The 19,006-nt window shown below is 36.3% G+C and overlaps 1 protein-coding gene across 2 annotated transcripts in view; it reads left to right on the top strand.

Moving 5' to 3' along the window:
* ralgapa2 (Ral GTPase activating protein catalytic subunit alpha 2) overlaps nt 1-19,006 on the top strand; it is a 204,543-nt gene that overhangs the window by 11,065 nt on the left and 174,472 nt on the right. For both annotated transcript variants that reach the window (XM_084393878.1, XM_084393879.1), the window contains exon 2: nt 18,836-18,946. In XM_084393878.1, the coding sequence (XP_084250004.1) occupies nt 18,836-18,946 (111 nt within the window). The remainder of the gene's footprint in view (nt 1-18,835; nt 18,947-19,006) is intronic.

Genomic DNA, 19,006 nt, shown 5'->3' with positions numbered 1-19,006 from the left:
CGATACTCGATAGAAAAGTATCGAACTCGATACCCAGCCCTATATGTGCATAGATTTGTATTGGTAGTTTTCTGTTTTCTGTTACTTTTCTTATTTGACTGCTGTAGACAGTTTAATGGGTCTAGAAGGGAAAAAATCCTACTGAATTAAATGTGAACCTTGACATTTATTTAGTTTTTCTTCCCATTTTAGTCAACCCAATATTATAAAACAAATGCCTTTTGAGCTGACTACAATCATTACACACAGTCTTCTGTAATAAAGGCAGGAAGGCAGGGAATTTTATTAAATTTTTGGATAGGACACAAACAATAGAAACAAATATACAAATTAAATAAACTTTACATTTTGTATGTACAGTAGCATAGGTTTATTTAACATGTAGTAAGAAATACTACCGAAATTGAATAGTATTTGAAAAGAAACATGGTAATAACGCAATATACTTGCACTTTAGCTGCTGCTGTACCGCAATATGTTTAAGGTAATGTGGCAACCCTTCTGCACAATAATGAAATGCCCTACATTATCTTCATCTTTTGTCTTGGGCTTTTGTCGAATATAATTAAAAAATGTGATCAATTGTGATGGAAAATAAGATGGATACGGTTATATAGGGATAGTTGAGCACTTGTTTCCCAGTACAAGGTTACCAGGAAGCTGATTGTAATCTATTTACATGAGTCCTGCATTTACATGTGTGTTTGAATGATGCAAATCATCGTCTGGCCTCCGTCCCATTAGGAGTCCCTGCAAACCTTGGATGATTTGGTTAAGGACACACACATCCATCCATCAGTCTCAAGGCCCCAAATGTCACTACAAAGCATGTTATGTTTATTATTTTTTAATTGTAATTTCGTCTTTTATTGTAGCACGCCACTGATATTCAGACAGCTGTGCTTTATATGCAAAGTCAATTAGTAATGCTATCACCTGGTGGTGAACTGTTTTTGTTGTTGTTTTTTTACCGTTAAAATCTTTAATAGCCAGACTTAGACTATTGCCAGACAGTCCAAATGGGAAGAGTACATCTGACTGACATGAAAAGTGACTAACTACAGTTAGTTTAGTAGTTGTGTTATTCACTTAATATTCAACAATATTATTGATCTGCCTGCATTGACACCATTATATGAGAACTGAACTGAGATGGATGATGATGACATCACTGTTTTCTCCAGAGCGGCTATATATATAATGAACTCAATTCATATTTTATTTTTTTACAACAGAAATGAACCATCACTGAACTTACTTAAGCTGGATTGTGATGCTATTTTCTTCTAGATCTGCTGTACAGCAGAAACAAACTTTGTTGCTTTATTATCCTGTTTTCACTGTAAAGCTGCTTTGAAACAATCTGTAGTGTAAAATGCGCTAATTAAATGAAGATGACTTGACTACTTAAAGGGTCATGACACCCCCCCCCCCCTCTTTCTGCTGAAGTCGTTTTTGGCTGTAAGTCACCCTTGCAACACTTGTTTACTATCTTACAAAATGTAAATTGTCAGAAATTTTAGAGTGTTGTAACACTCTAAAATTGCAGACAATTTACATTTTGTAAGATACTAAATACTCACACAATCACACACAAAACACACAAGATCATTGTGTTCAACCAGTGAACACCATGAGATCAAACTGCTCCAGTGATGTGCTCAAAAACAAGAGAAATACATCAATTATATAATATTTCGCACATGTTTGAGTGAGACTGAGATCGTGCACAACACATAAACTCATTTTCAGTATGTTTGTCCTCTCTGTTTCTAACTATGTGAGTCAGAAGCATTACTGTAATGACTAAAAACCAGCATCCTACAATTCACACGTTTGTATTTTTAAAACAATCTGGCGAACATCTGATATACAGTCTCATATGAATCAGTGAAGTTTTGAATGCTTATAGTTGCCAGTAATTCACCCTTTAGTGGCCGTTATGTCCTGCTATCTTCATCAATTTGATGCCACCAGCCTTGCAACTTTGGCACATCTATAGTGGCCTTGTAAATACGCCTTTGTTTTCTGGCTAAACCGGTAACATTTCTGCACCCAAGCTCCCGGAAATTGCATCTTAACCAGCCATTCAGAACAGTGCTTGCCATGTTTGTGTATGCACCAAGTGCTTGACTGGTTAACGGACAGTGAGTAGTCTGTGAGTCCAAGACCATGTCCGTTAATCCTCCTCACATCAAATCTTCTGCTGTTATATTTGAAAGTATTTGCTGTGATATTGAAGTTGACAAAACTCATTTCACAGTACGTTGGCTTTCTATTGTGAAAGGGCAGGCTGTACAGGTTTGGTGACTTCAGAAGACATTAGGAGTGTCGTGCACCTGCTGTTCCCACTCTAAAGGCAACTGTAATCATGATGAGTTGATTTTGGGGAATAGGAATGCTATAGGAATAGATAGAGGGAGTGGTACTGAGCGTCCCTCCTGTTCCTGCTCAGCAGGCTGTGGTGCCACTCCTGTCCAATTTTACACACATACCCAGTGCTCAGCTGACTTTACCAGTATAATAAAACGCATTAGTGCCCACCCACTTTTCCAAGTCTTTTTTTAAAGTCTTTGTTAAAGCTTATAAGCCATGTGCCAAACCAACCAGTTATGAGGTGAATCATAGCATTAAAAACATTTGAAGCAAAAAAGAATTAGAAAATTGGACCAAAACAAAACAACAAAATGTCTAATGGTATTAGGGCCGGATTTACTAACTGCTTGCGTCAACGCAAACCCTCTTTGGCATTGAATAAATGACTGTCATGATTTGCTAAAAACATAGAGTGAAAAATTAGCAATGAAAAGGTGTGGACACGTTATTGAATATGGATTTGTAGGAGTTTCCCTTTCAGACACAAAAGTTATGGGAGAAAAGTATTTAAATAACGTGATTTACTAAGGTTTGTGCCATTTATTTAACGCCCAATAAAGCATGTCTTACTCTTAACCCATTTGGTGTTTGACATGCTACGCTGTTTTTTTTTTATTTATGTTATTGCGGCCTCATGCTAAGTTGTCCTGTTCATTAAATCTGGCCCTTAAATGGCTTAAGGCGAGACACTACAGGTGAATAGGGTAAAAATTTTAACTAGCAGATATCACCATGAAACTTTCCCAGTTGATTGCCTACATTAAGATGAGAAAAAAATGTATTACAAGTTTTCTGTAATTTAATGTTTAAATATGCAAATTAGGCAATATCTAATTAAATATGCGTTAATTTGCATATATTTAAAAAAACAAAATCTGTGTATTGGATAAAGCCAGGTTAAAAAAAAAAAATTTCATTGTGTTCACATATTAGATGGGAAAAAAATTACAGAGGGATTTATGGATATCTACTTTTGTTATCCTGTAAATCAGAAAATACTGTCAATAGCCTTAAAAAAATGATTTTCGCCATGTTTTTTGGAATAAAATGTTATATAAATCAGGCTAGGAATAATATATTTACAAATCCCTCTGTAAATGTCTTCATAATATAACTAGGTACAAGACTGGAAAGTTTGGTGTATATAGGTGCTACTGAAGTGGAGATTTCGGACTTGGAGTGTGAGAGAAAAGTCATTTTGAGAAAACGGGCTTTAAAGATTTATCATCAGCCAATGAGATTGCGCATTCAGTCCTTTTACTTTCACGATTGGTTGCTGCTAAAAAAGGAAATGACCATATTTGGATCCGACAGCATTGTACAGGAGAGAGAGAGCTTCCTAACGGTGCGTGTGATGACAGGGTGCAGACAGCGATCGCGGAGCAGCATGTTGATTAAGAACGCGAACTTTTGTTGAATTTATGAGAAATCTACAGACTCAAACAGACAAAGTGTGTAAAATAAAGACCTAAATGTGTATTTCGGACTTTTTTTCACCACAAGTCTGAAAGAAGACATGTTGTTGAAGACAAATATCCCAAAATCTCAAAATTGACCAGTAAAAAACCCCTGATGTTTTTGCCTGCCGTGTCTCGCCTTAAGTGAGGAAAATAACTCCAGTCCAACTTCGGCATTGAGCGAATGACAATCAAATAAAAAATGGTGGTGAAATATAAAAATTTAAAGTTGTTGATTGTACCTATAGGAACAATATAAGTTTATTGATAAATATGCATACAAATATGTAAGTATTTTGAGTGCATAGGGTTTGACTCTATGATTGGTGGAATTTCACTGTTTATCACGATTGTTTAAAAAAAAAGTCTTCAACAAAAGCATATAGGCTAACATCAGTTAACAGCCTCAGGGCTCACTACAGGTCTGTCTTTAAAGGTTTATAATTTATCATTCAAAAGTAAATTTCTCTTTAAGTTTTTCCTTTTGCAACCCAACGGTTGCGCTCTATAGGGACTGCGTTGCCTTCTATGAGGCTTTAACGCAAGCAAGCATAAATGTCAACTAGCATTACGATTCCCTCTGTGAGGAACAGTGACTTGCAGTAACTTGCAAACTGAGTCCTTTGGTCAAACAGAGATGCCTGACTTTTTAAAATGCAGCTTTTTCTTGGTGTCTTCTTGTTTCTTCTTCTTCTCTTTGCTCTGGGTAGACCTAGCACTCAAAGTATGAATATATCATTACTTTGGGTACTAAGTTGATATTAGGGCTGCACGATATTGACGAAAAACGTCATAAATAATGTGATATTCGAAATGCGATACGATATTGCTTTAAGTGTGTAAAATCAATTCAAATTATATTCTAAATATTTAAAAAACAGAAAATTATATAGGCTAACCAATATTCACGTTCTTTCTGGGAAAAGAAAGCATCACTACAACTTCTGAAAGTGAAGAGCAGTGTTTTAGCATTACATAAAACATAATGTCAAAAAAAAAAAAAAAAAAAATCTGAAAATGATTGAAAGGGTTGAATTTGGCAAGAGAATATAAAATAATTGATTTCTTTGCTATTACAGATATTGCCTGTAGTGAATTACTGCAATGACTTTGAAACTATAAACAAAAGAGGCACAGCTTTACTGATGGGTTCAGTCAATTGCTTCAATTTATTCCTCAAATTACTTTTGCCTGCTCTTGGTCATATTGTTGGTCAACACTGCAAATGTTCTACAAAAATATGAACAACAGCCTTGTTCATCATATAAAGCCTGTGAGTGTGTTGGGAGTGGAAGTTAAATGTCTGATGACTACACAAACGCTGCCAGTTAAAAACACATGCGAGGCAGCATGTGACCGACACTTCTGTTGTTTGACTTTACAACAAGGTCAGCGGGACCTTGAAACGAGAAGTTTTCCTCAGCAGGGAGATTCGCCTCTTCATCAGGCTGTAGTGCTCATGAACGGCAAACAAACTGATATTAATATATTAAACTGTTATTGCCTTTAAGACTGTGTGTGTTAACAGGTCTCTTTTCTTCACCTCCGCTGTCTGACAGGTGAAGCTTTATGACGGCCACACTCGTCGTCGCTCACAGCTTTACACGTTTCAGATGCAGGAGTTTGAAGAGTGGCCTCTAGTTGGCTTTGTGATGAAAGCTGTCTGTCCCACTGTGAGGATGAAGAATTGATTATTCACATCGTGAATTTGATGCCGTTCCAAGAATCTATCAGCACTCACTTTCACTGTATTAGAGTGCTGTAAAAGCCCCAGAGTTCGCCATATCTTTATTGCCCTCTGCGTTCATATTTGTTTAGCTCCAGCTGACAGGCATGGATTTGTTATTAACCCCTGTCACAGTGTGGTTAACAAGCGGCTGCCTCTGTCAGTTTCTCAATACTTAATAGTCTGTTGCAGAAAGACACCAGCTCCTGACTCCCAGCCAGTGCACATTTGTGCTTTACTGTTGTCTTTTTCTGCTGCTCTATTGTATTTACTTTTTTTGTCGTTGTCGTCGTTGTGGACAACTATTTGTATTAAATGGTAAGATGAGAAAAACTGCAGCTTTGAATGTATAAATAAGGTTTTTCTTTAGTGGTGGGTAATATGAACATGTTGTCAAGGAATGACCGCACATCAGCTGAGTGTGGGGATGACATCCATGAGTGAGCGTTTCACTCGCGTTTATAAAAATAAGATGTGTGTGTGTGTGAACTGTGAAATGGATTTAGGAGAACGTGTGGGAATAAAAAATAAAAAAGTCAAGCTTTATGAAATTTAGGGTCACAAAAAGTCTTAAACGGTATAACAAATGTCTTAATTATTGTTTGAAGAGGTCTTTAATTTTAGGATGGAATAAACATCCTAATTCAGTAATTACATTTCAAAAGCCTATGGATGAAATAAATGCGAGCACTGCATTTTTCAAAGTAAAAAACACTGGTGCTGAGTTAAAGTTGGCATGAAATTGACATTTCTTTTTTCTTTTATCTGGTTTCCAAATGCATTTTATTGATCTTATGGTGAATGATTCATTCTCCATGTTTCATTTTTTTTTTTTTCAAGCTTGTAGCTTTTAATCTCCACCATTCGGTGAAACATCAGACTTCTTCAATCGTCTTTTTCAACCCCTTTCTTACAATCGACTGCAAGCTCACATTCAGACCCCTCCATCCAATCAGCAACCGATGAACCTACATTATTTTTATTTTTCCGATAGTCATTTGTTTCACTCGGATGTATCTTAAAAGATCTGCCACTACTTGTGTTACACCACAACTTTAAGAGTTAGTTTAATCCCTAATTATAATAATTCTAATTGCAGTATTTAGCAATCACCACTGAGGACAAGTTCCACATCATCTTGTTTGGGACCCGTTCTGTTTCTTTCCCACATTTCTCTATGGTTCTGTGTTTGCTATTACGTGTCGGCTAAAATTCTCACTAATAGCCACGTTGGTGCGCCCACTGCAAAATATACCTTTAAAATCAAACAAACAAAGATACAGTCTAGCAAAATCTCTCTCGGTTGACACATTTGTGCCGCTGCATGTACATATACATCACACTGTTCTACTTCCCATGTGCCTCTGTGTTCGCTTGCTTGCATTTAGTCCAAAGTGTGTGTGCTCTAAAGTTTAATCAGTGGCTCAGGTCTTACTTCTTTTTTTTTTATATGAGAGTAAATGCTTTGAAACTGTCTGCTTAAAGCACCAATATATCTGCGTTTCACAGACCAGTCTAGCTATAGTCTATGATTTCTAGCCTGATATTTCTATTTTGCTTTCAATATGTTTGATCACACAGCGAATCCACTTGCTTTGAAAAGCTGTTATTTTCACCCTGAATGCCCCAGTCTGAATTTTTTATATGCCCATCAGGTCTTGCTGTAGGTTTTATTTTTCCCACTTAGCGTTCCCACATGATAACTTAACAGACGCTGCTGTGCCCGTGGTCGTGCCTGCAGGAAACAGCCGTCCTGAAACAACCAGCCCATTAGGAAACAGCTCATAACTCATTCTGCAGACTTGAGCACTCTGTGCAAAACATGCCATCAGGTCTGTGTTTTGTAAAATGAGATATTTTTTTCATTATTTTTTTTTTTGTGAGGTGTCAAACAATGGAATGATTAAATGAGAAGTAGAAGGAATTTTTGGCCTTGGGGGTGTAGAACGCAATATCCCTGTTAAGGGCTTGAAAACAAATCATGAGCTCTGCTGTTAAGCATATCTCATAACCAAGCTGCATAGTAAACATTTTGTACAGTGGTTGACTTGTTTTCCTTTTGTACCTTGCTTGTGAATTTGCTTGAATAAATTTAAGGCTATTTAAATAGTTTTTAAGCAAAATGTCATGTTGGCTGGTGCAGTTTACGTCTTTAGCTGTCAGCTATCAATTCCCTGTGTTGTTGTATGTAGGGCTGGGTATTGGTCATTTGTTTTTCGATATCGATACTGATACCTTGACTTCGATAGCGGTTCCTGAACGATACTTTTTTCGATATCAATTTTATGAAATCCGTTTTATCAAGATTGCATTACATATTATCTAAAACAAACTGTGGTGTTTTTGTTTTTTTCAGTTTGTTAACTTATTTAGACTCAATGACTCATAAAAGGCCACTGGGGGCGGAATATATGCCTCGCGCTCAAGCACACACATAAAGCTTGCCGCAAAGCACTGGCAAAAGTAGCCTAATGGTTATGAATGTGTGGGGAAAAAATAGCAAGGAGACATAAACTAGTGTTTTCTGAGTCAGTGTTGGCTGCAAAGATGACGATGCTGACTCGTCATTCCTGCAGTGTAGTGAACGCACGCCTATAGAGAGAAATGCACCTTTCATTTGGATTACATAATCAGAGATTATTTGATTTCGATTCGAATTGGTTCGTTTAAAGGGGTGGTTGATTATGATTTCACTTTTCTGTATTTAGTTAGTGTGTAATGTTGCTGTTTGAGCATAAACAACATCTGCAAAGTTTCAATGCTCAAAGTTCAAAGCAAAGGGAGATATTTAATCGTTTTTTAAGGACTACAACAAACGGCTGGTAGGGACTACACGACATTCCTCCTGGGTTAGTGACATCACCAACCCTAAAATTTACATAAACCCCGCCCCTGGGAACACGCCGTCCAATGAGAAGAGGAAGAGTTGTTGTAGTAGAGCACATTTATGAGTCTGCTCAAGCTGTTTCATCTGTCTTTTCACATGCAATACAGTACGTAACACAAAAGCAATAGCATGTCACTGTAGGAATCTTACAACAGTTCCCACACGAGCGATTTATAGATTATCCTGACAGAATATGCTGATCAAAGACTTGAAGGTAGTTAACTCCACATCAGCAACTTAAATTCATCAACTAACCATTAAGAAATGTCCTGTTGCTTTCTACATGCTGTCACTTCTTAGCTATGTTTTGCTATCGGCCCTCAGCAAATATATTTTTGATCAGCTTTCTTTAGTTCAAAATCAATATCATTGGTTGGTGCTTACTGCTTATTGTTTAGCACGAAGTAAAGCGTAGTGTTTTGAGAGTAGGATCAAGTTTGGAGAGAGATATATCCCTGGTGAATTATTCTAATATAAATAAATTCATGTCGCCAAAATGTCAAAAGTCACGCATGTTTTTCATATTCCTTATACACGAGTAAAGCTGGTAGTGTTTCTGATCAAAAGAGATCCCGAAGATGGAACTGCTAATAATAATCAGGATAGCAGGATTTAGGTTAGTCAGAATCAGAAATCGCTGGCAACGACGTTGTCCGTGAGAGAATATCACTGATCAACTGAATGATTTTTGGCCTCAATGTTAGCTATACATGACAGAATAACACACTAGGTTGTGGTTAAGGCTGTGCAGAAACATGTGAATGATGCTCGTGCCTTCACTCTTTATGACGTCATTTTATGTTCCGGGAAAAACTGAAGTTGTATGGTCATTGTCGGTTACAGTGCCTTTTAATTGCTGTTTTTGATCCCGCAATTCTTTATTTACAAATTAAGCACTGGTTTGTGCCAACCTTGGGTGTAAGGCACCATGAAAGTTTTCCATTATTGCTGGATTGAGAAGATTAAGTAAAACACTGGCCAGAAAATTGATCCTTTTAAAGGAAAAGCCCAGTTTGGGAGATTTATTCTCTTGATCTGGCAACCCCAAGCAGGAAAGATAGTGGAGACTAGTTACCAATGCATGATAATGGAAATGTCTAAATAAAATAAAAAAACATTTTCAGGACAAATAATCAGCTGGGAAAATATTGCAACGATTATTTCTAATTAATCGAGAGAAACAAAAAACGTTATCATGATTAAAATGATTAATCGCGCAGCCCTAGCAGTTTTGCATACAGCTGCATCATAACAAAATGTGAAAAAAAAATGAAGAGGTCTGATTACTGTGAGTGGAGGATGATGTAGATGTGCATGAAAGGGACATGTCAGGCTCCGATGGTTTTTTGACATTCATCCCACTGGAGCAGTTACACACACACACACACACACACACACACACACACACACACACACACACACACACACACACACACACACACACACACACACACACACTCTCTCTCTGCTACAGGCCTTACTGCTCACTTTCACTTATGTCCTTTTTTTACTTTCTTATATGTTTATTTGGATGTTTGTGTAATGGCTGCATGATTATTCGAAACAAAAACAAAATGATCTTTCATCAATGTGAGCAGACGACGGTCCTGAAACGCCTTAATGCATTTCCCACAAATTACAGACAAAACAAAATGTGGCTTTAGTAGTTAATACTATATATTCTTAGTTTTTACTCTTTAGTAAAGAGCACATGAGGTTTACACCAAAACTAGAATAACGTTTTCTCCCAGCCTCATTTCATGCTTTCAGAAGAGAGATCAAAAGCCAGTTTAGATATTTACCTTACTTGTGTTTGAATGTTATGGAAGCCTCAAATGAAATCATAATATCATATAGACATCAGTGGGATAATTACAAACCTCCAGTGCTCCAGCTCAATGATGATTAGGTTTGGGTACCGTTCACATTTGAACCGGTACCTGAAATTATTTTTTCTGTACTTTTAGGCATGTTTACCTCAATAACTGTAAAGAAACTGTAAGTTATTTATAGAAGTCATTTATACATTATGCCAGAGCTGCCTTGGTCACTGTCTGCCGTTGTCTGTGATGTTTGAATATTCATAAAAACAACAATTGTAATAATTTTTTAAAAACATTTTTTTTGTTTTCCACAAATTCTGTGTATGGCTACACGATATTGAAGAAAAATGCGATAAGCAATAACTCATTAAACAATGCTTTAATGCATTAAACAAAACTTTATTGTATTACACACTTAAAGTGTGTAAAATTAACTTAAATTATCTTTAAAATATATTTAAAATTATATAACCAACATACGTGTCTCACATTCTTTTTGTGACAAGAAAACATCCCTAAAACTTCTGAAAGTGAACAGCAGTGTTTTACATGCTGCACAACTGAGCTTTACACTGTTAAAATCACACAGAGAAGCAGAACATCAGAGTTCAGTTTCATTTTATTGTAATTCCTCTGAGTATTTACATACACACAGAAACAAAGTACCGTTCCTCACCAGCGTTTTATAGTGCACTAAAAACATACATACAAAAATACACTACGTCAGAATAAGTTAAATCTCTTACTAAAAAAACAACAACATTCCACTTGTACAGTTTAGCATAACGTAACATATAACAAAATATTTACACACTCATAAATTTACAGCAGCATAAGAAAGTTAGTTTAATGTCCTTTAATAAAGTGCTTTAATAAGAAAACACCATGACAGACGACTAGCTGTCAACATGTTATAATAATGGTAAGGAGGTACAGTGGGATTGAATGTTAATGTATGTGTATGTGTGTGTGTGTGTGTGGGATGGGGGAGGGACAGTTTGTTTACCATCCTGATTGCTTGTGGAAAAAGCTATTCAGCATCATGCTGGATCTGCAGCAGACGCTCCTGTACCTTTTCCCGGATGGCAGTCTCACATGAAGGATTCATATTTAAATAGTCTTGCATTTAAATGTGTATTTAAATGTGTTCTCAGTTACAAAATTTGGCACCCATTGATTTAATGTGAATTGGTACTCAGAGTTCGGTACCCAACCCTAATGAAGACTCAGATTGATCATTGACTAATTCTGTGGTCTTATTTAAGCTCACTGCATTTACAGCCAACATTTGGGAAGGAACATGTATTTATTTAGTTATTTTTTGCTGATTCTGTTTCTGCAAAAAATGGTTTATGATTGTCATCTCATGTTACTGCTAAGAGCCCTACATGCTAACAGAGCACAATTTCTTTACTCTAACAGAAGCAGTAAATGCAGAGTATATAGTTTTTGTGGTTTATTACATGTGCAAGGTCATATAGCTATTCAGGTTTTAATAGGATCAGTTGTGCACCCTAAATGGCTATCATGGGGTCAAAGTCGGATTGTTTCCCATTGTCATGCTCATGTACTGCTTTAAGTGTCACATATGTCATATTTTTGTGAAAGAATCTCCTCAACCACCACCAATGGTTTCAAGACGAGTCATTTCACCCGGCGGCCATCTTTGATTCACCTCTCGGGCAGCTGTTTTATTTCAGTCATGCAAGTGCAGTTAAAATTTAATTTCATATTTGAAATCGGCAATGAAATCTGACAACAAGTGTCTCATGAATGTGGTTTCTGATGTTAAAATAGCGTAAAAAAAAGGCAAAATTCACTGTTTCTATAAATGCTATTATTTTCACTAAAAACAGCCAATTATCAGGGCCGATTATATCCTGTCAATGTCTGACTGCAACTCATACTGTGTGTGAAGAAAATCTCTCGTGTTGAATTTAGGGCAAGTTAATGCGTCAATAACGCATTAACAGTTTAAAAACAGCTGCATAAAAGCATGCTCTATTTAACCCTATGAATCACTCGTAGTTCAAGCCAGGGTTGCCAGATCTGCAGTTTTTGCAGTTTTTCCCTATACTAAACATTATTTGTATTGTGCCTCTCATTCAATAATCGCAAAAAGCTCTGTGCTTTGTTACTTCTATAAAGAAACAAAGTGTCATCTTTCACATTCTGTCCATTTTATCACGCAATTCAAACAATAAATGGCGTTAAATGTGTTAACTCTTAAATGTGACGTGACAGATCGTTGTGCGCGAGTCTTTTCTTTCACTTTAATACAAATTATATCTAGAAAAACATGCATGAACATCAGAAGGTATGTTGAAAGATACAGTACAACTTACCGAAATCCGTATCATGTCTCATGTGATCACTCAATCTGTGCTTCAACCACGGAAATATGTCAGTTAAACAGCTTGTGAACAACATCACTTAATGTTGCATTTACCTCAGGAAAGTCATCCACTTGATAATCAGCTATATAAAAAAAAAACACTAAAGAGAAGCTTATTTACTGTTAATTGTATGTTAGAACAAATTTGCCATGAAGACAAGTGCTTATGAAAACTATTTTGGGTGTAATTATTATATCTGAAAGTAAAAAGCAGTTTAATATACCTCTGTTGTTAATTGCAACCAATATTATAGTGTGCCAAATCAGAAATGTAATATCGGTGCATCTCTAGTTCTTTTATTTAGAAGACGAGACTTATTCCGTCATATTGCACGTTCTCCCGTTCGTAGTAATATGAGTGCGCCGTCTTTCTAAAGTCTTTGTTATTGGCGACCTCTCTCCATCACACGCTCAGCCAAAGCCCAGGTTTTGTCAGTAAGTCAGTGTGTTTTCTTGGGCAGCAGGAAGAGGTCTGGTTGAAAAGCAGAGCATGTGAGCGGCTGTGATAAGAGACACGCCTGTGCTGTTATTGCTGCTCTTTTGCCCTGATCTCTGTGTCAACTCTTTCATGAGCGCACTACTGTAATACACATCTGAACACACACCAGATATGAGCATCAGATTAATTCAACTCGCTAGGGGTTTAATGGCCGTTAATGAGAGTAAGTCCAAAGATGTATAATCGTTCTAAATTTCTAAAGGTGCAGCTTGCGATTTCTGAGAAACACTGTTGATATCTCAAATCAACCCAAACGAACACACACTCCCTTTATTGCTCCGCCTCCAGAATGCACAAACATCCAATGCAAGAGTTGATAATGTCTCATTATCATAGCAGAAGTGAAGCAAAAAATAAAGTGAAGATGACAAATGACAGATGAACATGAACATGCATGCACGTGTGCACAAGCTGGTTGTTGGTTGCCAGCAGCACACCAGGTCCAGACAAACAATGACACTCAAAATTGTTCTTTTGCTATAGCTAACATTATAACAACAGCATATATTGGTTCTGTGAAACATAGCAAAACCAATGTTACTTACGTATGGGGCAGAAACAATGCAACCTTTGCTTCCATTTTCAGGCCTTCCCGCTCCCTGACAGATTTTTTCTATATGGGTTTTCAGTGTCTGATGCATATGCAGAAGAAATCAAACACATTTGCTGAACTTGCAATTCACAGCGGTTGAGATACACTGTAAAAAATATTTTTCGAAGTTGTAAATAAAACAGATTAGAAAATACTATTTTAGTATTTTCTACTTAAATATGTCATGCTTAATTCAATGTGTTTCTTGCTGTTTCTTTTCAATTATTGGTAAAATTTATAGCAATTTCTGAGTGAAAATTGGGTTACACTTTATTTTAAGGTGTCATTGTTACAGTGTAATTATATATTTAAGTACTGAGTAATATTAATCAACTACATGTACGTACTATAGGGTTAGGGTAGCATTAGGGTTTGGTTGAGGGTTAGTTGCATGTAATTATGCATAATTTACTGTTATTGCTATGGTAAGTACATGTAACATATGTAACAAGGACACTGTAAAATAAAGTGTTACCAAAAATTGTTTCAAGGTAAATCCTACAGATTATTTTCAGGATAGAATTAGTTTCAGAACGTCAATAAACAACAATAATAACAGGGTTTTTCCTGGGTCAAGAATGGTCTTCGGTGGTGGCAGACCAACACGTCATCCACACACACAGTACAAAGTACCTTACCCAGCCAATCAATAAATGCAAATAATCGTATACAAGTTTGTATTATTAACTTATCCCATTTATTCATGAAATAATAAAAGAATCACTATACACATTTACACATTTAGTCATTTAGCAGACGCTTTTATCCAAAGCGACTTACAAATTAGGACTAAATTAAGCGAGTCATCATGAAGAGGCAAAAACAACAACAACGCAAGAAGTGCTCAAAATACGAAGTTCAGGCATTATTCAGAGTAGCATAAGCACGATAAGTGAGGTTTTAAAGGGAAAGGTTTTTTTTTTTTATGAAGTTAAGTGCTCACGGAAGAGATGGGTTTTCAGCTGTTTTTTTAATGTTGTCAGGGATTCTGCATTCCGGATGAGGGTGGGGAGAGTGTTCCACCAGCATGGAACTGTGAATGAGAATCAGGACAGGATCAGGACTATCAGGACAGATCATAAAACAAAGTGCTTACAACTATTTTGTATTTGAAAATCTGTCAATTTAAATGTAAAAAGTGACTGATTTGAAAAGCGAACAACAATGTAACATTACACATTACATAGAAAAAGTGTCAGGTCTATTATTTTGCATTTACACTCCAAGACTTAACTCAGATCATTTGACATACGGTATCAGATTGTTTTGTTCCATCCATTGCTATGATTATCAATGTCTATATCGGATTCAGTCGCACATTTAAATATGGTTGTCAATCCAGAAATTTTGCAACGTGTAGTTAGCAGCAAGCAAAATATATATCATATACTGAAAGCATATATATACTGTAATATAGGTGAAACTCGACAAATTTGAATATCGTGCAGAAGTTCGTGTATTTCAGCAATTCAAATTAAAAGGTGAAACTAATATATTTAGTATATAACTACTTTTCTGAGGGCCGACATTTCTGTATTTAAAATCTTTTTTATTTTATTTTATTTCATGCAATATTAAAATTTTCTGAGATTTTGAATTTGGGGTTTTCATAAGCTGTAAGCCATAATCATCAAACCTATAACTTTTGCACGATATTCAAATTTTTTGAGTTTCACCTGTATATAAATTACAACGTGATGTACACAAAGCTGCACTCTTGCAAATACTCCCGTTATGATCAATGAAGCTCTTAATGCTTCTCTAATGCTCTTAATGTTTATAACTGACGAGTGTGCAGAACTCGTGCTGAACAGAAACTCTGCTGTTTCGAGCAGTATTGAGTGGATCTGATGGCCATTGTGCACATGCTAAACAGATATGTCTTTGATTGGGTACAAAGCTTAACACTGCAAAAACACGTTGTAAATATAAACTTAATTAAACTTTATATTACCAGCTAAATCTAGGTGAATTTATTGTAAATATTCAATATATTTCCCCATCATGCAGACTAAAGCGAGGCCCATACGACTGAATTTAATGTCAATATTTCACCATGAGTCCTTATAATCTCTCTCTCTCTCTCTCTCTGAATCACAAAAATAATACACAGACAAAGTCTGAGGAGAAAGGCAGAAAAGTTTAAATCCATCTTCCAGTGCCAAATTATAATGTGTAAGTAATTACTTTTTGGCCTGTAGATCCAGTCTAATGACAGATTTAAAGTATCCATCCTGATTTTACATCTTGTCATTATTTAGGATGTCTCCTTGCCTTAATTTGATGTGGATTTTCCCTGGGCTAGCCCACCCATCACAATGTCTTTCAGCTTTTATAGCTTTTTATGGTAATATCAGTGCCAGAGATGTCATTTACATTTAGATTTTCATAAATTTTTTCTCAGGAATTGTTAATATTCGGTGGGCAGTTGCCTAAGATACAGTGTAAGCACCACTGGCCCTGTGTAACGACTACATCCACATTTGTGTTCCCGCAGCTCTGTCAGTCCGGCTCCAGGCAAAATATTATTTCAGCCATCAAATCCATTCCTTGTCATCATCTATCATCTGTCCCTTTCTGCTATTAAAAATCAGGCCAGTGCCACTACTACAAATTGGTTGCAAATGCCAGTTCCCCTGGAGCTGCTTTAATGGTTTTGCTTAGGAAAGAGGAAAGAGCAGTGTTCAACGCTAAAGATTTATTTCTAAATCCAAATGTTTTGTTGTTATTATTATTATTTTTCTTGGTTTAATTTTTTTACTTGCCCTGCAAAAAATTTTCTTGGCCCACCACAAAAATGTAAAACATAAAATGAAACCTTTATTGACCTATATGACCCATGTATTGTAATAAATAGGTTTATGGCACCACATTTCAGATACCAGTAAAATGTTACAGTTCTCAATTCCAATGTCGATCGAGACCACAGCAAAAAATACTAGGGCAACTAATATGAATTTCAAACATTATTAAAGACAAGTAAACAGTCAGTAATAACATAAGATAATCAAATTGCAATAACATAAATAAATACTATGGAACAAAGATATAAATATGCAAAAACTCAACTTGTGAGTCATCATATTAAATACAGCGTCTTGCGCAGAATCTGCGCATATCTGGCTTACTTGAACACACACATCACTACGCAACAAATAACGGCACGCTTGTTCAATTGCATTGAAGCAATAGCGAAGATTAAGCATCTGGTTAACAGAAAAGACATTGTTATTTCCCAACATCCTCATTTTTTTTTTATGTTCTTTGTACTGAATTGATCTGTCCACCTAAAATAAATTTTTGGTGATGAGGATGAAAGAGGAAGCGAGGAGATGGTTAGATGACAGGATTTTGTTTGAATAAGAAATGAATGTATGAAATCCAAATTTTATAATATATATATATATACACGTGTGTGTGTGTGTGTGTGTGTGTGTGTGTGTGTGTGTAAGCTGTGATGTAGTTTATTTCTTTTTTTCCCTTTTTTTTCTTTTTTGGGCTAGTAGTTCTAAATGGCCGGTAACTTAAAAATGATATATCGTCACACCGCCCAGCCCTTACTCCAGCATACATGTTTGTCAGTGTTTTCAGATCATCTGAACTTCTTTTTGCAGTGCTAAATCATAATCACGGTTAAAGTACGATTAATCATGCAGCCCTATTGCATTATACCGCATATCTGTTTAATGCTATGACTGTTTTACTCCATTTATGTTCAGATTGCTTGCATGTTGCATTTACTTTATTAAACAAGTTAGTAAAAGTGATAAACTTGTCACTAGGGCTGCACGATTTGGGGAAAATGTCATATTGCGATATAATAAACAAATGGTTTCATGAGTCAACTTGCTGGGTTCTCAAGGAAAATAAATGCACACACAGATTAGTGATAATCTGCCTAAAGAAAAAAGTTCTTTAGTTAAGAGCAGTGAGTGTTTTTCTCCGTTCCCTTTGTTCTTTGATTAACTTTAGCGACAGATATAATTGGTGGCTACTGTGTACTGTCCCTTTAAGACCAGCCGCTGCTGTCAGAGACGTGGATCTCACACGCCTCATTCTCTCACGAGTCACAACTCTTCACGTTCATCATAAGACTACTCTTATGTTATGAAGATACTCGACAAAAAGACATTTTGGCATAATTGTGTGTGTTATTGTTCGTTCAAGCTCGAAAGAGAACTGTATTCTGGCATGCTGTTTTGTGCGCACGCACGATATTAGCGCGAGTCTTTCTGTGTGTCACAGTCAGGACATTCACTGACAGCGCGTTCTTTTTTGTCTTATCGCGCATGAATGGTTTAAAAGCATTTGCATGAATAAGAGCGGGATCATGTAACACTAGCCAAAAGATGCCAAAAATTAACAGATGCTGCGTTAATTGCGTTAACAGCGCTAATTTGTTTGTTTAATATAAAATCGCAGCATTTTGCGTCATATAATCGCGTAGGCTTGACACGCTAGTCACACATTTTTGGTGTCACACATTTGCAGAGGACTAGGTACTCTACCAAAAATACAGTCTATGTTTTTGAAGCACAGCCATTGTGATGGACTGGCTGAGGCAGATACTGTTGCTCATCAAGACAAGGGATCCTTGAAACACCAGCCTTTAATTACAAACTTACAGGGATACACAGGAGAAAGAAACAACCAACCTAACAATGCAAGACAGGGGACTAACTGAAACAGAGGGCTTATATAGACACAGAAAACAAAGGGAGAAACTAACTAGACACAGCTGAACTAAGGGCTCTAATCAAATCTGTAACTATAGAAACTAACAGGTGGGAGAACGAAGGGAACAGAACTAATTATCAAACCAGAAGCGATTACAAACAATAAACATGACAAAACAAACTCAAACCGTGACAGCCATAGTCTGAACCAGTTGATTTTACGATCTCTTGAAAGCTTTTGTGTCGGGATGAAATCTACTAACAGTCAACATCTATATGCATGTCTCTAAATGTTTTGGTCAGCATTTAATCATATCATATATAACTGCAGTGTCATCTGGACTTATTGTGTATTATTTTGTGAGATTTGTCTAATTCTTTATTTTTGATTATTTTCTCCACAGATATTATTGACAGGAATGAACTGAGGACGTTTTTTGAAACCAACTGCTCACAGATTTATTATATCTTCTATGAAAATTTCATTACACTGGAAAGCAACTTAAAGCAAAAAGGTAAGACGTGTTTGTCTGCTTTCTGGAGCTTAAAGGGATACTTCACCTCTGGGAAGATGA

This window comes from Rutilus rutilus (genome assembly GCF_951802725.1).
Source record: "Rutilus rutilus genome assembly, chromosome: 21".
NCBI lineage: Eukaryota > Metazoa > Chordata > Actinopteri > Cypriniformes > Leuciscidae > Rutilus > Rutilus rutilus.
The sequence above is the reverse complement of the archived record's forward strand: the minus strand, read 5'-3'. Positions and strand labels throughout refer to the sequence as shown.